The 18,043-nt window shown below is 52.6% G+C and overlaps 2 protein-coding genes and 1 long non-coding RNA gene across 6 annotated transcripts; 2 read left to right on the top strand and 1 right to left on the bottom strand.

Moving 5' to 3' along the window:
• The first annotated feature begins 5,764 nt into the window (after nucleotides 1-5,764).
• KXD1 (KxDL motif containing 1) lies at nucleotides 5,765-13,356 on the top strand. 3 transcript variants are annotated; one of them, XM_019963825.2, is made up of 5 exons: nucleotides 5,765-5,916; nucleotides 8,470-8,591; nucleotides 9,597-9,749; nucleotides 11,522-11,568; nucleotides 12,397-13,356. In XM_019963825.2, the coding sequence occupies exons 2-5, from the start codon at nucleotides 8,491-8,493 to the stop codon at nucleotides 12,624-12,626; spliced, it is 531 nt and encodes a 176-aa protein (XP_019819384.1). In that variant the 5' UTR covers nucleotides 5,765-5,916; nucleotides 8,470-8,490; the 3' UTR covers nucleotides 12,627-13,356. The 3 variants fall into 3 exon arrangements, with proteins under 3 accessions (XP_019819384.1, XP_070648584.1, XP_019819385.1); XM_070792483.1 differs by lacking the exon at nucleotides 5,765-5,916 and adding an exon at nucleotides 6,601-6,624; XM_019963826.2 differs by lacking the exon at nucleotides 5,765-5,916 and adding an exon at nucleotides 6,769-7,016.
• Nucleotides 11,115-14,493, bottom strand: LOC139184029 (uncharacterized). Of its 2 annotated transcripts, XR_011567448.1 has the most exons (3): nucleotides 14,156-14,493; nucleotides 12,213-12,290; nucleotides 11,115-11,828 (listed from the first exon to the last, which is right to left on the bottom strand). It is a non-coding gene; the product is annotated as an uncharacterized lncRNA (long non-coding RNA). The 2 variants fall into 2 exon arrangements; XR_011567449.1 differs by lacking the exon at nucleotides 12,213-12,290.
• A 12-nt stretch (nucleotides 14,494-14,505) lies between these two features.
• On the top strand, nucleotides 14,506-16,982 carry UBA52 (ubiquitin A-52 residue ribosomal protein fusion product 1). Its single transcript, XM_019963827.2, has 5 exons — nucleotides 14,506-14,612; nucleotides 15,530-15,643; nucleotides 15,924-16,010; nucleotides 16,602-16,704; nucleotides 16,786-16,982. The coding sequence occupies exons 2-5, from the start codon at nucleotides 15,541-15,543 to the stop codon at nucleotides 16,877-16,879; spliced, it is 387 nt and encodes a 128-aa protein (XP_019819386.1). The 5' UTR covers nucleotides 14,506-14,612; nucleotides 15,530-15,540; the 3' UTR covers nucleotides 16,880-16,982.
• Nucleotides 16,983-18,043: the final 1,061 nt, after the last annotated feature.

Below are 18,043 nucleotides of genomic sequence, written 5' to 3'. Positions count from 1 at the left end.
AAATATCAATAACCTCAGATATGCAGATGACACCACCCTTATGGCAGAAAGTGAAGAGGAACTCAAAAGCCTCTTGATGAAAGTGAAAGTGGAGAGTGAAAAACTTGGCTTAAAGCTCAACATTCAGAAAATGAAGATCATGGCATCTGGTCCTATCACTTCATGGTAAATAGATGGGGAAACAGTGGAAAGAGTGTCAGACTTTATTTTTCGGGGCTCCAGGATCACTGAAGATGGTGACTGCAGCCATGAAATTAAAAGATGCTTACTCCTTGGAAGAAGAGTTATGACCAACCTAGATAGCATATTCAAAAGCAGAGACATTACTTTGCCAACAAAGGTCTGTCTAGTCGAGGCTATGGTTTTTCCTGTGGTCATGTATGGATGTGAGAGTTGGACTGTGAAGAAAGCTGAGCACCAAAGAATTGATCCTTTTGAACTGTGGTGTTGGAGAAGACTCTTGAGAGTCCCTTGGACTGCAAGGAGATCCAACCAGTCCATTCTGAAGGAGATCAACCCTGGGATCTCTTTGGAAGGAATGATGCTAAAGCTGAAACTCCAGTACTTTGGCCACCTCATGGGAAGAGTTGACTCATTGGAAAAGACTGATGCTGGGAGGGATTGGGGGCAGGTGGAGAAGGGGATGACAGAGGACGAGATGGCTTGGATGGCATCACTGACTCGATGGACGTGAGTCTGAGTGAACTCCGGGAGTTGGTGATGGACAGGGAGGCCTGGCGTGCTGCGATTCATGGGATTGCAAAGAGTCGGACACGACTGAGCGACTAAACTGAACTGAACTGATTAACTGTATTTCCTCAGGCCTCCAGAGGACAGGGTCAGCTTCTTCCTCCAAGAGATTGAGATATAGGTCTTTGGTTTTGAGTGTATAGCAATCTGTCCGTAACCTACAGTACCCAGTTAATCCTAAGAACTTCCTGAGTTCCCTTTTTGTGCTTGAAAGGGGCATATGGGTACTCCCTGAGAGTCATTTCGGGCCGTCTCCGTTTCCCTTCACTGATCAAATGTCCCAAATACTTGACTTCTTTTTCAACAAACTGTAATCTGGTGTTGGAGACCCTCAGGCCCTGCTGTACTAGAAAATTAAGTAAGCCTGTGTTAGTACTGGTGACCCCTTCCTTGTTTTCCCATCACCTACATATTGAAGGAGTCTTAAGGGAAGGGGGTACCTCAGGTTTTTCTAGTACCTATTCGAGGACTTACCCAAAAAACTTGGGTGACTCGGTAAATCCTTAGCAAAGGTCTCTCCAGTGGTCTTGTTGCTCCCTTCCGGGTTTGAGGATCTTCCCATTCAAAGGCAAATAGGTCTCTACCGTTCTCAGCTAAAGGTCAAGTCCAAAAGGCATCTTCTGGGTCTACAACACTAAACCACTGATGATTATGAGATATTTTGCTGAGGAGTATATAAGGGTTGGGAACCACAGGGTGTCTACTTCAGAGTAGTTCTCGGTTTACTACCCTCAAATCCTGAAATAATCTATAGGATCCATCAGGTTTTCTTATTAGTAGTATTGGACTATTGAATGCGGACATGCAGGGTTCAAGGAGGCCATCACAGAGCAGGCCTTCTATAACAGGTTCTAATCTGAATCTCCCTTCCAGGGGTGTAGGATACTGTCTTCTGTTTCCCTTTTATCCTTAAGCTCAGTGTGAATAGGGGGAATATTTAGTCCCCTGTGGTTTTCTTCCCTGGTCCAGATGTCAGGGAGAATCTTCTTTTCCTCCTGAGCAGATAGAAAGTTAAGTGAGACTCGAATTTTCTTGTGAGTGATTGTTAACACGATTCACTTATGGCAGAAAGCGAAGGAGAACTAAAGAGCCTCTTGATGAAAGTGAAAGAGGAGAGTGAAAAAGTTGGCTTAAAACTCAGCATTCAGAAAACTAAGATCATGGCAACTGGTCCCATCACTTCATGGCAAATAGTTGGGAAATAGTGGCAGACTTTATTTTGGGGGGGCTTCAAAATCATTGCAGATGGTGACTGCAGCCATGGAATTAAAAGACACTTAATCCTTGGAAGAAAAGCTATGACCAACCTATGACCAACCAACAGCATATTCAAAAGCAGAGACATTACTTTGCCAGCAAAGGTCTGTCTAGTCAAAGCTATGGTTTTTCCAGTAGTCATGTATGGATGTGAGAGTTGGACTATAAAGAAAGCTGAGCACCAAAGAATTGATCCTTTTGAACTGTGGTGTTGGAGAAGACGGTCGCAAGTCCCTTGGACTGCAAGGAGATCAAACCAGTCAATCCTAAAGGAAGTCAGTCCTGAATATTCATTGGAAGGACTGATGCTGAAGCTGAAACTCCAATACTTTGGCCACCTGATGCGCAGAACTGACTCCTTGGAAAAGACCCTGATGCTGGAAAGACTGAAGGCGGGAGAGGGACGACAGAGGACAAGATGGTTGGATGGCATCTCTGACTCAATGGACATGAGTTTGAGTAAGCTCTGGGAGTTGGTGGTGGACAGGGAAGCCTGGCGTGATGCAGACCATGGGGTCGCAAAGAGGCGGACACGACTGAGCGACTGTACTGAACTGATTCCTAGTTTAGTCATTAGGACTAAATTAGTCCCCTTGGAATTCTGTCTGAGTCTGCATAGTCTTATACTTGAGTCTCTTTAAAGACAGGAACATTGAAACCTTCCGCTTTTACCCCTGAGACTAACAAATGCTCATTGGACAGAGGTAGGTAAGGAGGGTGACATGTCAGAGAGGAACGTGCCACTCCAGAGTCGATCAGGAAGGTGACCTCCTCTTTTTCAGGTCCTACCTCTAAATTTATCAAGAGCTGTTGGTAGGACCCTTCAATGTATAAGAGCTCCTGACCCCTCCATTCCTCATCAAAGTCATGAGAGGTATCACTTTTTCTTTTTTCCTCGACTGAGGACAAAGGCATCCCTCTTGAAATGTCCCTCCTTCCCACACCTGTAGCACTTGATTTCCCCTGGATCCCGCTTCCATTAAATCTTCCTGGAGGTGGTCTTTGTTTTTGATTCTTGGGGCCACCTCTTCCCTGAGTGACCTGTTCTATGGTGGTAAGCATAATCTTAGTTTTCTGTTTTTCTTCATCCCTCCATACATATACTTCTGGGCTTCTCTTAATAATTCTAAACTTTTATCTTTCCAATTGTCTAATTTCTGGAATTTCTTAGACATATATGGCCAACTGTTAGTTACAAAACGAATTTTAACATACGTTGGCCAAGAGGATCATCTAAATTCGATCCAGAGTATTTTCTTATTTAGTCTTTCAATCTATTCAGCTGGCCCTTCATCTTTTCCTTGCTGTATATCAAAGGACTTAGTAACATTTTGGAATCAGGGAACTCTCTGATCCCTTTTATAATTAGGTCCCTGAGATCTCTCGTATGACCCTCTGTTCAGGACTGTTATTATTCCATTGTGGTTCTTGGTTAGGAAATTTTACTCCAGCTGCTAAGACATTTGGGCCAGCTAAGTGTTCCCTTTCCCGAGTGGCCATCACTGCTGTCCAAATCATTGATCTTTCCTCTCTGGAAAACAGAATGCCTAAAATAGATATAAGCTCAGCCCACTTGAAAATTTGAGGGCCTAAAAATTGATCTAACTGGTTTGCGACCCCAGGGGGATTCTCTAATAAGGGCTTCAGTTCTTTCTTCAATTCTCAAACCTCAGAGCTCCTAAGAAGGGGTTGTTCACAAATCCACTTCCTCTTCCTCCTAGGGGACCCTCTTGGAGGGGTTAGAGGGCCTAAGGTTCCTGTCTTTCAGGAGGGAAGGGTAAATTTTGAATGTCCCTTTTACATTGTTCTATGTCCTTCCTCAACTGAGGAAGTGAGGGATGTAGTGCTGGAGAGGGCTCCGAGGCTATGATGGCCAGCTTGAGTTCTCTCTCTTCTGTTATTTCCTCTCCTGAGGCAGTTTAGGCTATTCCTGGGGCAGTTAAGGCTATAGGCTTCCTGAGTTATAAGGAGGAGGCACATAGTCCAGAGGATCCCACTTACTATTTTCCCTCTCCTTGTTTTAACCTAGTTCCATCTTTAAGGGGAATAGAACCACCAGCCCCTTTCTCCAACAAAGAGCATAATCTATTTCTTCCTGGGCAACTGGACTCTTGTCATTAACATACTGTACAAGCAATTGGCAGATCCAATCTTCATCAAACCCAAACTTAGGCCAAAATACTGTTGGTTTCAATATAGGTTCTTGAGTCCAAAAGAAACAGCAATACTTTATCATCTGTTGTTTCTTTTTCCCTTTCATCATAGGACTATCTCCCCAGTATTGGAATGTGCGTCCTAGGGGACTGTCTAGGGGAATCTCGTTGTTGGTCTTTCTCTCCTCGGAATCCTTCCTGCCTAAAGAAAATTCTTATTACCCATCCCTATTGTCTGATTGTGTGCTCTTGATTAGAGCCTCAACCCCCCTTTTCTTTCTTCGGAGGTTTCTTGCACTCTTCCCGAGTCACTTCGACTGTCTCTGGTCGTTTCCCTCAAGGGAGAACTATGCCAGAGGAGAGTATATTTCTGCTCTTAGCTTCTTAGCTACTGGCTGGTTGGTATAAGCCCCGGATTAGGTCGGAAAAGACTGCCTTATGCCATATGAAATCACCAAAGGATATTAAGGGAACTATGGATCAGGACTCCACACTCGCTTCCACTCACAGGTCCCATGCACACAAGACAGCCTCCGGGATGATCCGGCCACCAAGGAAATACTTTGTCACCTCTTGTGACGTTTCTTAGAGCTTTCCAGGTGACGCTGGTGGTAAAGAACCCACATCCCAATGCAGGAGACCTAAGAGACTCCGGTTGGATCCCTGGAGGGCATAGCAACCCACTCCAGTATTCTTCCCTGGAGAATCCCCATGGACAGAGGAGTCTGGAGGGCAACACAGTCCATAGGGTCGCACAGAGTCGGACGCGACTGAAGCGACTTAGCACGCACGTGACGTTTCCTACCTTGGTCCCTGCAGGGAGTAACCTGGTCGCCAGTGTGCCTGCCTGGGCCCCTCCCCTGCGTTGCCGATGGACTTCCGACCCGGAGTCCACTGTCAACCCAAGGGGTAGCAGATTTCCCCTCCCTGGAGGCCACCATAACGAAACAGTGGGATGCATCTCCTGGGGTGGGGAGGAGCGTTCATTCGACCCCTCCAGATGACATGGATCCCAGACGAGCCCCCAAGTAGTTGGAAATGTCCTCCGCCGGAGCCGCGCGCTCCGAAAATGGATTGGCAAGGCAAACTTTACTTTTGCAGAAGGATGCACAACCAGCATGTGTGACCGGCGAGCACACTGAGTGGGAAGCCCGCTCTGTTTAGCGTGGTTTCACAAGCTAGCGCGATTGGCTAATTCAAGGGACGGGCGAGAACCGTGAACCAGCTAGGTGGGGGAGGGGTCGCCATGTGCAATTTGTTTACACGAACTTGAAGTGAAAGTGAAGTCGCTCAGTCGTGTCCGACTCTTTGTGACCCCATGGACTGTAGCCTACAACGCTCCTCCGTCCAAGGGATTTTCCAGGCAAGAGTACTGGAGTGGGTTGCCATTTCCTTCTCCAATACGAACTTAGAGACTACAAAAAGGCATGGTTTTCCTAAGAAGGAAGCTGATTATATCCTTTTATTGAAAAGGTTACGTTATTCCTACGTCCCTTCCCGGTTCTGGACTGCCGCAGAGTTCAGCTTCTGCAGACTACGCCGGCGCGAGAGGGACTGTTTGATTGGCTATTTGTTGCGTTGAGCCCGCAAATAGAAGCTACATGTAAGCCCCACCCCTTCCTGCCACGCCTCCACTCACGCAAGTTGGCCCTGGGCACGTCGCCGCCACGCGCGCGCTCGCACGCAGGGTGCGTGGTGACGTTACGGCGGCGCGGGCGCCATCCCGGAAGCGCGAGCAAGGCCGCCAGATGTGCAGGTGCTACTGCCAGCGACGCCCGGGCCGAGTTCTGGGTGGGGCTGGGGACGCAGGGGCCTCTGGGGATCCAGGCCGGGTTGGGCGCGGTCTCCGGGCTGTCGTGGGGTGGGGCGCGCCGCTGGCAACATCTGGGCACCCCTCCTGCGCACAGGCCTCAGTTTCCCCGTCTGCGCAGTGGAGGCGCGGGTGGCGCTGTGGGCAGGATCCGGATCCGCGGCGCGAGAGTTGGGGCCACTTGTATTCAGGCTGTACCTTGTCTCCAAAACCGGGCGTTGGCCTGTTTGGGCCTCAGTTTCCCGGTTTCACAAGGGCGGGGCATGAGAGGATTGGGGAGCCCCACCCCACTCGCGGGTTTTGCTGAGCTTGTGCAGCCCTTTTAAATTCTGTTAAAAGACCTGGGTGGAGTAGCGGCCCCTTCCCGCTCTGGTGTGTGACCTTGCGCAATGGAGCCCACCCCTGTGTTGCCCTCGGAGGGGTAGTGTCTGCCTTGTAGGGGGAATTGGGGATTAAATGAAGTGCTGTACAAGTGTTTGTTCTTATTTTTGGAAGCACTGGGGAGGCCATCCTTAGATTTCTTCACTCTGCCCTCGGAGAAGCTCCCTGCCCGGAACCCAGCGCCTCTTATCACTGTTGGTTTCGGTCTCACAAACAGCGTTGTGAGATTCTAATTCTTTGTTATTCCTACTTTGTGGATGACAGATTTAAGAGGTGAGATGACTTTTCCAAGGTCACACAGCCTCCCTCTCTGCGTGTTTTCCCCATAAATGTATTTGGAGCAGGACCAGAGCCTATGCTGGGTCATTTCCACTCTGTGTATAGGCCAGACTAACAGTTGGGGAAGGCTTCCTCCACGAGGCATCTGGTGGGAGAGTGTGCCTTGAATCCCTCAGCCCTCACATCTGGGAGCCAGAGACAGGAAAGAGCCCTGCTTTGAAGCAGAACCATTTTCCACAGGTCCAAATGCTGTGCCTGCCAGGCTCTAGCTGCACACGACTAGCACACGACTCTCCTTTGAGAGCCCAAGTGTCCCCTTTATACATGATCTTCTTTGGAAATGTGGAGGGTGTTGGTGTCCATACCTGGCACGGAGTAGGAGCTCAGTAAGCATGGTGACTGGCGCTGGAGGGTGAGGGGAGGGGGGGAGTTATATTTCATCAGGTGTGACAGTTTACCTTGAGAAGGCACATGGGGGCTGCAAACCAATAGCCAGATTCAGCACAAAGAGAAATGTACTCTTGGCCTCTATGGGGTAAATATTAGTTGTTGACATTTGTAAATGAGGTGATTTCACAGGGACAAGAAATCCATGTTTTGGTTTTTTCTTTTTTTTTTCTGGAAAGAATCAGAAGTCTGGCAGGAATCAGGGACAGTAAGAAGCAGCTGTCTTGTCAGACGTAGATACTGAACATCCAGGTCTCGCATTTGTGGATCCTGTGGGCCGCGGGCATTTGAGTTGTGACCCGTGGTTACTGGTTGTGTGTCAATGGCCCAGTACCTCAGTCTCTGAGCATCATTTTCCTCATACATAAATAAGGATGATAGCAGTTGCTGGTGTTTGAAATTGGTGTCTTGTTTAGCATAGAGTTGATGTTCAATAAAGAGGAGGGTAGACGTGGACTCTGAAAGCCCTTCCTGATCCTGTGCATGAATCTTAACCAGTTGCAAGTGGGCTTTTCTGTTGGCCATTAAATGTGCAGATCCCAGAGCCAAGCTATGTCAGGATTCTGGGTTTTTCCTGAATCTCCTCAGGAGGGCCAGTGCTGAAGCTGTGTCCCCTCCTGCCCTAGCATGGTCTTGGAAGTCCCCACCTGCTGGGGTGTAATCTGTGTGCCAGAGAAGCTGGGAGCTGCAGAGCCATCTGGGTTGCTGGGGCTCACTGCCTGGCTTTAAGTTGCTAATAGAAGTCCAGCTTCAGAGCTGAGTTTGAAAGTTTCTGTTTTGCTCTCACCAAATTAAATTCTGGCAATGCCTTGCTGTGAGCTGGGTTCTGGGCTTGGCTCTGGAGAAAGCAGCAAGCCAGAAAGACATGCCTTTGTTCTGCTGCAGCTGACACTGTGGGGGTGACTGGCAAATGGGTCACCTGATAACTAAAATAATTTCAGGAAGAGATGAGACAGTGGAACCATTTAAAAAGGTGAAGTGATGAGAGTGACCAGAGTGGGGGGTCTTTTGGGAGAGAAGGCATTGCGGGGGGGGGTGATGAGGGGACAGCCATATATGTTCTCCCAGTGGGGACAGCAGGTGCAAAGGCAGGGGCGTGTGGGAGGAGGGTGGCAGATCTATGCAGGAGGAAGTTGCCTGTGACTTTGGGCACATGGGAATTGGGGATGTGGAGGTAGAAGGGGTGATGGGATTCTGATGTGCTTGGGTACAAGTTATAAATATGAACTCCAGTGATTCTCAAAACACTTCTGAATTTCTGGGATGACAAAGCTGAGGCTCAGGTGGCATGACCCACTTCATGTGGCTTGCGGGGTAGCCAGACCCTCTTATCCATCCCACCTCCCCCACTTCTGATGCAGACCAAAAATTCTTTCTTCCTGCCTGTTTCAGGCAGCGGAGGAGGAGGAAGAGATGGACCCCCCGGACTCGGCCTCGAGGGTCTTCTGTAGCCGCATCCTGAGCATGGTGAATGCGGACGATGTCAGCGCCATCATCCTGGCCCAGAAGAACATGTGAGTGAGGCCAGGGGCCCTGGGTCCCCGGCGTGGGAAGGAATCCACTTGCTGGCCAACATTCTTGCCCTGCCCGCCTCTACCCTGGTCCCACACTGGTGATAAAATGAAGGAAGTGAGCAAATCTTCTGGCTGGCTCCAAAGTAAAATTCCTTCCTGGCCTGGAGGCGAGGCCTTGGCACAGGAAGCGGGGCCCTGGGACAGTTTTGCAGCTGTGGACAGTTTGGCGGGGGCCGCAGCAGCTCCTAGCCTGAGGCCTGGGGTGGGGAGACTTGGGTTGGGGGGAGGATAAGGAAGGGGCTGTGGGATTTAAGGGAGCCATGGCTCACTTCCTGTTGGGCGCCTGTTCTCAGAGCCAAGGCTGTCTCTGCAGTGCATGCGGGGTCACTTGGAAGCTCTAGGAATGACCTTTGCCCTCTTTGGGGCTTGGCACTGTAGCCACCACAACTTCCCCCTAATTCCAGCATGCTCTCTGACACAATCTTGGGGTGGAATCAGTCTCCTGGGGCTTTATCTTTGTGTCTTGAAGCTAAAAGTTCTTCATTCCACTTATGGCACAGCAGGGACCTGATACCTTACCTTTCTCGTCCTGTGACAAGGGTGCTGACTCTGCCTGGTCTCGGCAGCGCCCATCTCCCTCCTGGGTCTTAAGGCCAGATTCAGACCTGGCCCTGGGGGACCCCCAGGCTGAGAGGAGACAAAATCAGACTTGAACCTTCCTGGCCTCAGGGTATCAGGACCGGAGCAGAGAAAGAACCTGGGGAAGCAGGAGAGTCAAAGAGTCTGCTTGAGGGAGAGGGTGAAGGCTACATGAGAAGGGCACCCTTGAGGAGGGTTTTGAAAGCTAAATAGGAGTTTGCTAGCTGTCTCAGACACCAGGTAGAGCTCTGCAGGACACGGGAATGATGTACACCGAGGTCACGGAGCAGGAAAAGGCCTAGCAGGATCAGTTGGCAGGGCCCTGGAGGCTGAGCAGAGGAGTCGGTGCCCTTTTTCTGCTGCCAGGCTGGACCGCTTTGAAAAGACCAACGAGATGCTGCTCAACTTCAACAACCTGTCAAGTGCCCGCCTGCAGCAGATGAACGAGCGCTTCCTGCACCACACAAGGACCCTGGTGGAGATGAAACGGGACTTGGACAGCATCTTCCGCAGGATCAGGTGGGTGCTCCCCCTCCAGCCTCCGCCTCCCACTTCATGCTTCAGGTTCCTCTCCTCTTCGATGAGGGCCGTCCTCTCCACGTAGCAGGGTGGGAGACTCAGCTTGTTTGTTTTACAAGGCTTCACCGCACACTTAGTATTGGAGAAGGACTGAAAACCTTAGAGTTTCTGAACTTAAGTTTTATTTCTTTTTGAACATGCAACATTGCACCAGACCCATACTGCAAAAGGTAGGCCAGAGCAGACAGTGAAAGGCTAGCCTCCTGTCCGCCTTGGCCTCCACCCAGGTCTTCTCTCAAGAGAAAAATGAGATTCCCGGGGTTTGTGGGTGCTCCTCGAGCCGGTTTCCATGAGGACAGGGAAAGACTGTCCAAGTCCCCAGCCACACAGAACGCTTGACACCCGCACCCCCAGAGCTCACACTGCTGTTGACAGCCTGGGCTCCTGGGCCCAGAACCAGCTACAGTGGCATTTCTGGCCGACCGTGCCGCTTCTGCTATTTCAGGAGCAGCCACGTCTGCTGGCAGAGTAGGTGCCACAGATTGAGGGCAACAGGTTGGAGCAAGCTCTACGCAGAAATCACGCAACAGGCCAGATAGATGCTACATAAGAGGGCCTGTTTTCTGGGGCTTCTCACCAGGCTGCCCGCCCACGTGTGGTGTCGCAGGGATGGGGCTAGAGCAGGAACCCCAAAGGTTGACGTGTATCTGGGTCACTCAGTGAAGGTGGAAGTGTTAGTCAGCAAGTTGTGTTTGACTCTCTGCAACACCATGGACTGTAGCCTGCCAGGCTGCTCTGTCCATGGAATTCTCCAGGCCAGAATACTGGAGTGGGTTGCCATTTCCTTTTCCAGGGAATCTTCCCGACCCAGGGATAGAACCCGAGTCTCCCACATTGCAGGTAGATTCTTTACCGTCTGAGCCACCAGGGAAGCCCTGATGTCCCTCGGGAAGGAGATGAGTGTGTCTGCCCAGGCAGGGACGCCGCAGCAGTGATACTCTGGGGGACGGTTTGGGGCACGGTGCTGGCTGACCAGAGTCAAGGCTGAGAGGCTGTTCTGAAGGTCCTTTTGTAACTCTTTGTAAACAGAATTGCAGTGAAAAAAGTGAAAATCTCAGTTGCTCAGTCATGTCCGACTCTGCGACCCCAGGGACTGCAGCCCGCCAGGCTCCTCGTCCATGGGATTTCCCAGGCAAGGTTACTGGAGTAGGTAGCCATTCCCTTCTCCAAGGGATCTTCCCGACCCAGGTCTCCTGCATTGCAGGCGGGTTCTTTACCATCTGAGTCACCAGGGAAGCCCAAGCAGAACTGCATTACTTCAGGTACGAAGAAAAAACCAGCAGTTAAAAAAGGGCAACAGGTGCCTCTCTGTGAACTTCAGTTTAATGAGTGCCGGTGTTTGGGGCATGGACAGGCAGGCCCTCCTGGCCTCTGTACAGACATCCTCACCCCAGGATGGAAAGACAGGCTGGGACAAGTCCCCAGAGGAGTGGCTGTTGAGGTGAGGGGAAGGGGAGCCTCCTGGAAGGTGGTCCTGGTAGAAGAGGGTGAGACATGAGGCATTACAGGTGGGGGCCGGACCCAGCACTAAGGCCGTGTGGAAGCTGGGCGACAGCAGAACAGTAGCTGCCACCCATCATGGGGGTCGGAGGGCAGGCTGAGCGCCCAGCCCCCTCCAGCCTGGAGCAGTGAGCAGGGGGGCCCTGGCCTGCACCGGGCCCAGCCTGTCTCCTCAGCAGGCTCAGCCCTGTGTGCCTTCCCTTCCCCAACAGGACACTGAAAGGGAAGCTGGCCAGACAGCACCCGGAGGCCTTCAGCCGTAAGTGTCACCCAGAACTCCTGCATCCCACTTCTGGGCTCTGCACCCTTTGATGTCAGTGCCCTCAGCCCAGGGCTGGCTTCTGGAATGTACCCCAAGGGCTGACAGCAGGCCCAGGCCCTGGTGGGTCGTGGGTCCAGAGAGACGTGGGGCAGGGGTCTGGCCTGGTCTTCTTGGCAACCTGCAGAGCAAGTGTTGAGATCAGAATCTCCTCCTTCGGCAGAGGTCATAACAACGGGGTGTTGACAAGGATGATAGTCCTTAAAAAAAAAAAAGAAAGGATGACAGTCCTTAGCCCAGTGAGTGTCATGCACCCACTGCGAGGCAGGCTGTTACCCGTAGCCACCTGTGAGGTGGGGGCTGTGCCCAGAGGGGCAGTGACTTGGCAGCGGAAGCACAGCATCATCCATGCCGAGCCTCACTTTACCCAGTCTGCTGAATGGGCCAAAAGCTCCCCACCACAGGGCTGCTGAAACCACAGGCACAAAGGCAATGCCATCGTTTCCCAGTTTATAGAGCGGGGAGCTGAGGCACAGGCAGGTGAGGGGCCAGGCCCAGGTGACACAGTCAAGAGGGCAGAGCCAGGCTCAGGCTCACCGCCCAGGGCCCATGTAGGCCAGACTCCGGAGAACCTGAGTCCTTACCTCACTTCACCTTGAAGAGAGGCCTCTCACCTGCCAAGGCCTCAGTTTCCTCCTCTGTAAAATGAACAAAGTCCTGTCCTGTGGGGTGGAGATAGCTGTCAGGGGTCATGGGCCCAATTAATCCCTCGTCACAGTGCCCAGTGATGACAGTGACTCAGCCAACTCTTGGGTCGTCTTCCCCCAGACATCCCAGAGGCATCTCTCCTGGAGGACGAAGATGAAGACCCCATCCCGCCTAGCACCACCACCACCATCGCCACCTCAGAACAGAGCACAGGCTCGTGTGACACCAGTCCTGACACTGTCTCGCCCTCCCTCAGCCCTGGCTTCGAGGACCTGTCCCACATCCGGCCTGGTTCCCCTGCCATCAACGGTCGCAGCCATACAGATGACGAGGAGATGCCGGGCGAGTAGCCCTGCTCCCAGGAGCTCCGAGGGGGTCTCAGGGCAGCAGCAGCGTCACTCCCCAGATGTCTGAAGTGGCAATGGAGAACCCTGCCTCGAGATACTCAGCTTTGCCACCCTAGTCTGTCATTTAGGGCTTGCTGAGGGGACAAGGCTCCCTCCTTAGAATTCCTGGGGATCTTTCATTCCTGCTCCTTCCTCACTGAGAACATCTTTTCTGTAGATTCCTCTATCAAACTGGGGATGACCAGTCCATCTGGAGTTGGGCTGGGCACAGGGAGCTTTTCCAGAGTCAGGCCTTAGGTCTACTCTGAACAACACTTCAAGCTTCCCAGAGACCAGAGCCAGATGTCCCCTGCCCCAGCCCCCTGGTCAGAGCCCCCTCAAGACAGTCAAGCACTGTCATCCGAGTCCACCCAGCCCACCCCTGCGCCTACTGGTTCTGGTCTTCTTGCCCCTTCCTCCAATGAGAGTACTGAATCCTTTCTCCAATCATTATCTCAAGGAGGTTTCTGAAACAGTTGTAGAAGGCTCAAGACAGAGATTAGCCATCCACTCAGCCCCAAGCCTGTTTCTCTGACCAGAGGTGTAGACCTCTAGAGCCTAACAAGCCTCTCCTAGGGCCTTTGTGGAGCAAGCCGAGCAACGTTGGAGAACAGAGTTAAGTGGAATATTTTTGTACCCGATGTTTACAGATGCTGTTGGGAAGTTATCAATAAAGAGACTCTGTTACTAAAAAGGGGAGGTGCATCTAACAGTGACTTCCTTCCATCCCTGGGCCCAGCATCCCTAAACAGGGACAGGTGCTGCACGTGGGACAGGCTGGCTGTGGAGCGCCAGGCACCACTGGCCTAGGAGGAGGTGGGGCTGCTTTGGGTGGGGGTCCCCAGTGGTGACAGCCACAAAGACCCCACTTCCTATCACCACAGAGGCCTTCCCACTGCTCACATCATTTCCTTACTTCCTTGAATAACTCCTCTAAATCTCAGCCCCAAAGTGGGCTCCTCAGGAAGCTAGATGGGGTCGCATTCCCCATCAGACACTGTCACAGAGTCCCCTCATCTTTGAAGCACTTTCCATTAAGTTATTAAAGGTCTCTTCCCAGACCTCAGAGTGTCTACATTTGCCTGGTCCATAGGGGGCGCCGGGAAGTGGTCAATGAAGAAGGTACCCTGAGCAACGACTCCACTGTAAAGAAGCCCCCTACAGTGCAGACGTGGGTTCGATCCCTGGGTCAGGAAGATTCCTTGGAGGAGAGCATGGCAATCCACTCCAGTATTCTTGCCTGGAAAATCCCATGGACAGGGGTCTGGCAGGCTACAGTCTACAGGGACAGAATCAGACACGACTGAAGCGATTTAGCACAGCACGCTGCCAAATCCACGGGTAACTTCGTCCTCACTTGTTCCCAGCGCTCAGCACTTTTTAACTTCTTCCGTCCCAGAAACAAGACCTTGGGTCCCACCTCATTTCCTTGAGGGAATGCACCAACCCCACCTGCCCTCGGTGCTCCTGTACGCACCCGCCCTGATACCCACTTATGCACAGCAGCCAGAGAGCCTCCAGTGGCTCCAGGGGTCTAGCCCCCGCGCCGCCTCCCGCCTCGACCCCTGCGTCTTTGGACCTGCGGCTTAATTCCTTTCCTTCAGCACAAAGGTCTCTCCTAATCTGTTTAAATATCTCCGGAGCACCCGCTATGTGCGGGCCGTCTTCCAGGAGGTTTGGAGACAGGGCAGTAACACCTGGAAAGGTGCGGTCGTCTTACTACGTGACCCGATGGGTGGGGCTCACAGCCGGAAGCTAGCGGGCCAAGGTCCCACTCAGGCGCCGCGACTTCGTTCGCCAGCACCCACCATGGGGGCGGGGCGGGGCACGACGCGCGGCGCGGATTGTGACGCAAGCACGCAGCGTGCTCGGTGCGCAGGCGCTTTCGGCGGCGAATCGGCGGTTTCCGGTTCCGCCGCCCTCTTTCTCTTCAACCAGGCGGCCGAGCAGGTTGGTGGTGGAGGCCTTGCGGGTTGGCGCTGGGCCGGATTGGTTTGTAGGGTGCGGGGGACTATGGGGGCCCAGGGGACGGAGGCGGCGGCCTGAAGTCCGTGTAGGCGGGCCAGGTTCTGCGGGGTGGTTTAGCAAGGCACGTTGGGCCGGGTTCCGGTCCCGAACTGGGCCCCGCGAGGGAAATCGGCATTTGGAAGGGGAGCTTGCCCGCTCTGCCGGCCCCAGCTATCTGAGGAGGCCTTGGGGAGAGCGTGTGTCCTTCGGGTATGATCTAATTTAATGCGGAGGGGTATTAACTAAATTTTTCTCGTGGCGGAAACCGTGCCAGTCCCTTCGAAAATATGAAGCCCCTCAGCTGGGTTTCTGTCGCCTTTTTCTAAGTCTGTAAAGAGAGTCTGGTAGTAGCAACTGTTTTCTTAACTTGGAAAATGAAAACGATACCTCTGTAAACACGTACCAGGCACGTGGTTAGCAGTTGTTATTTATGGATTGGATAAAACGCAGGAAGTGTGGTCTGAGCATTCGGGTGTAACCCAGAAGGAAGCCGGAGTTTTGGGTGTCTGAGCTTGGTATTGGAGAGGAAAAGGGATTGTAGGGAGGAAGGTGTGTGTGTTGGGATGCTACTAAGATGAGATTCCCACCCAGGCTGCAGGAAGAGCAGGGGCTGGTGAGGAGAGGAAGGGTGGGACCTTCAGACCACGCTTGGAGAAAATATGCTTGGCAGGGTGGTGCCCTAAAGTTGAAGGTGCAGGCTCAGATGGGCAGAAGGAACCAGGCAGTGAGGTGGGCCTGCAGTTGAGGTCGAGGCATGCATGGGGCTGGCTTGGACTAAACCTGGTCAGCCTGTGAGCTGGGGCTGCTCAGACCTTTAGCGATCACCACTCCCCCCATCCATGCTAACCCTGTCTCCCCAGCAGGCGCAGAGATGCAGATCTTTGTGAAGACCCTGACGGGCAAGACCATCACCCTTGAGGTCGAGCCCAGTGACACCATTGAGAATGTCAAAGCCAAAATCCAAGACAAGGAGGGTGAGTTGGGCTGAGTCTGAGTGCTGCGCCCAGTAGGAACCTCAGCCCTGGGTTTCTGCTATCCTGTGTGCAATGGGTGCTGGGCTTCAACAGATCTCAGCCATGCCAGTGTTTCCCAGTGTCATCTTGGGAAGGCAGCTTGCCCTCCCCACCTCAGTTTCCCTTTTGACAGATTGGGGTAATCCTGGCACAGCCTTGTGGTGCCGGTGGGCGGGGCACGGCGGGAGCTGCCAGCAGTGTGCTTGCAAGAGCCTCTGTAATGGAGGTCCTCTCTCCTTAGGCATCCCACCTGACCAGCAGCGGCTGATCTTCGCGGGCAAACAGCTGGAGGATGGCCGCACTCTGTCAGATTACAATATCCAGAAAGGTATGGGGTGCGGTGGCTAGCAGGGCCTCAGCGAGGCCTAGGACCCAGGATGCAATGCTGACAGTCTGTCACTAGGAGGGAGCTGTAGAGGAGGGTGGTCCTTAAGGTGGGGATCAGATGGCGCTAGGGAGTGTTGCTCTGTAAAGTGCTCTTTTCATCGCTGAAAAGCGTCTCCATCAGTGTTTTCCGAATGCCCATGGTTTCTCATGTTCTTAGTCACTTTTCTTTTAAGGCCTTTGTGTGTGTATTAATGTTACAAGTATTGTAAAGGCAATCACCACTTTTTCCCTAGCAAAATAAAAGGTTATCCTTGCATCTCTTAGAAATTGCCTTGCCTGTGGGGAAACTGAGGTGGATACCACTGTCGGTGTATATTTATATTAGTCTCCGATTTCGTGAGGACTGGTGACATGACAAGGTGCAGGTTCTGTGGGGTGGCATGTCCATGTGCACATACCCAAGGGGTTCTGATGTAGCCCCATCATACTTGATAAGCTGTGGTCTGGAGGGCCCTGGAGGCCGCCCTCCACCCGTGGGACTGAGGTGGTGAGGCTAGGCTCCGACAGTGTCTCTGCCCTTCATTTCCTGTAGAGTCCACCCTGCACTTGGTGCTTCGTCTGCGAGGCGGCATCATCGAGCCTTCCCTCCGCCAGCTCGCTCAGAAATACAACTGCGACAAGATGATCTGCCGCAAGTATGTGCTCACGTATGCGGGCGGGGGCCGCCCTGGGCATGGGCCGGATGCGCCCTCACCCTCCCTGGTGTCCTTGCACAGGTGTTACGCCCGCCTGCACCCCCGTGCTGTCAACTGCCGCAAGAAGAAGTGCGGCCACACCAACAACCTGCGCCCCAAGAAGAAGGTCAAATAAAGCTCTTCCACCTGCTTCTCCTTTGCCCGCAGGGCGGCCTCCTGCCCAAGCCCCGTGGTCCTGGGCCTCAATAAAGTTTCCCTTTCGTTGACTGGAGCAGTAATTGGTGTCCCTGTGGCTGGTCTGTCCAGTGAGGGGGGGGGGGCGGTGACTGAGATGTGGACACCTATGGGACTTCATGTTACTCAGCTCTTCATAGCCCTTGGGGGTCCTGGGTCCTGAGTTCCAGTTGTCTTATCTGTAAATTGGACCATGGTCCCTGCCCTTCACATCTGAAGTTGTCAGAACCACAGCACAAGGAAGTCTCAGACCTGGCCCTCTGCCACATAACCTAGTGAGCCCACCCGTTTGGGTTTTATCATCTGAAATAGAGAATAAAGACCTTCACCAAGTGACCGGTGGGACCTGGTCAGGCACATTTAACAGCCCTTATGTCTGGGCCCTGGAGGTGTTTGGGTGTGGGTGGATGGGTGGATAGGCTGGAGCATACCCCCTAGTGTAATAACACCTTCTCTCCATTTTGCCTGACCACTAGCCCTCCTGGCTCCACCCAGGACTGATGTCTGTTGGGTGAGGGTTGCAGTGCCCTGGCAAGGCTGTGTTTTTATTTGTCTTGGGATGACTGGGGCTTGATGTAGGTGACAACTCAGGCCTAGAGTGATGCCTGAGAATAGCTGAGACCTGGAGTGCCAGTTAAAGGCTGTCACTTCATGTCTCAGGTAGTTGAGTTTCTTGTTAGCTGCCCCTTCCTCCCTGTGGCCAGGCTGCCATTTTCCTGGTCTACCTGGTCTACTAGAGGAGGGAGGTTCTGAAGTTCAAATTAGGCTGTGTGTATCCAGCTCTCAGGCCTTTTCTTAATATGAAACACTACCACCACCATCTCCCTGCCCTGCCCTGGACTCCCATCTCAGGGGCTTTTTTTTCAGCTCACTTCCAATCAGGGCTTCCCTGATACCTCAGTTGGTAAAGAATCCACCTGCAATGCAGGAGACCCTGGTTGGATTTGGGTCGGGAAGATCCCCTGGAAAAGGAGTGGGCTACTCATTCCAGTATTCTTGGGCTTTCCTTGTGGCTCAGCTGGTAAAGAATCCACCTGCAGTGCTGGAGACCTGGGTTGGGAACATCCCATGGAGAACAGAAAGGGTACCCACTCCAGTATTCTGG

This window comes from Bos indicus, chromosome 7 (genome assembly GCF_029378745.1).
Source record: "Bos indicus isolate NIAB-ARS_2022 breed Sahiwal x Tharparkar chromosome 7, NIAB-ARS_B.indTharparkar_mat_pri_1.0, whole genome shotgun sequence".
In the NCBI taxonomy this organism is placed as follows: Eukaryota; Metazoa; Chordata; class Mammalia; order Artiodactyla; family Bovidae; genus Bos; species Bos indicus.
This window is presented reverse-complemented; position numbering and strand designations above follow the sequence as displayed.

What these genes read in the sequence shown, in the direction of transcription:
- UBA52 (XM_019963827.2), top strand. Translation starts at nt 15,541, where the DNA reads ATGCAGATCTTTGTGAAGACCCTGACGGGCAAGACCATCACCCTTGAG. An exon ending in CAAAATCCAAGACAAGGAGG is followed by an intron (nt 15,644 to 15,923) that starts GTGAGTTGGGCT and finishes CTCTCTCCTTAG; the next exon opens with GCATCCCACCTGACCAGCAG. An exon ending in AGATTACAATATCCAGAAAG is followed by an intron (nt 16,011 to 16,601) that starts GTATGGGGTGCG and finishes CATTTCCTGTAG; the next exon opens with AGTCCACCCTGCACTTGGTG.
- KXD1 (XM_019963825.2), top strand. Translation starts at nt 8,491, where the DNA reads ATGGACCCCCCGGACTCGGCCTCGAGGGTCTTCTGTAGCCGCATCCTG. An exon ending in AGCATCTTCCGCAGGATCAG is followed by an intron (nt 9,750 to 11,521) that starts GTGGGTGCTCCC and finishes CTTCCCCAACAG; the next exon opens with GACACTGAAAGGGAAGCTGG. An exon ending in GCACCCGGAGGCCTTCAGCC is followed by an intron (nt 11,569 to 12,396) that starts GTAAGTGTCACC and finishes GTCTTCCCCCAG; the next exon opens with ACATCCCAGAGGCATCTCTC.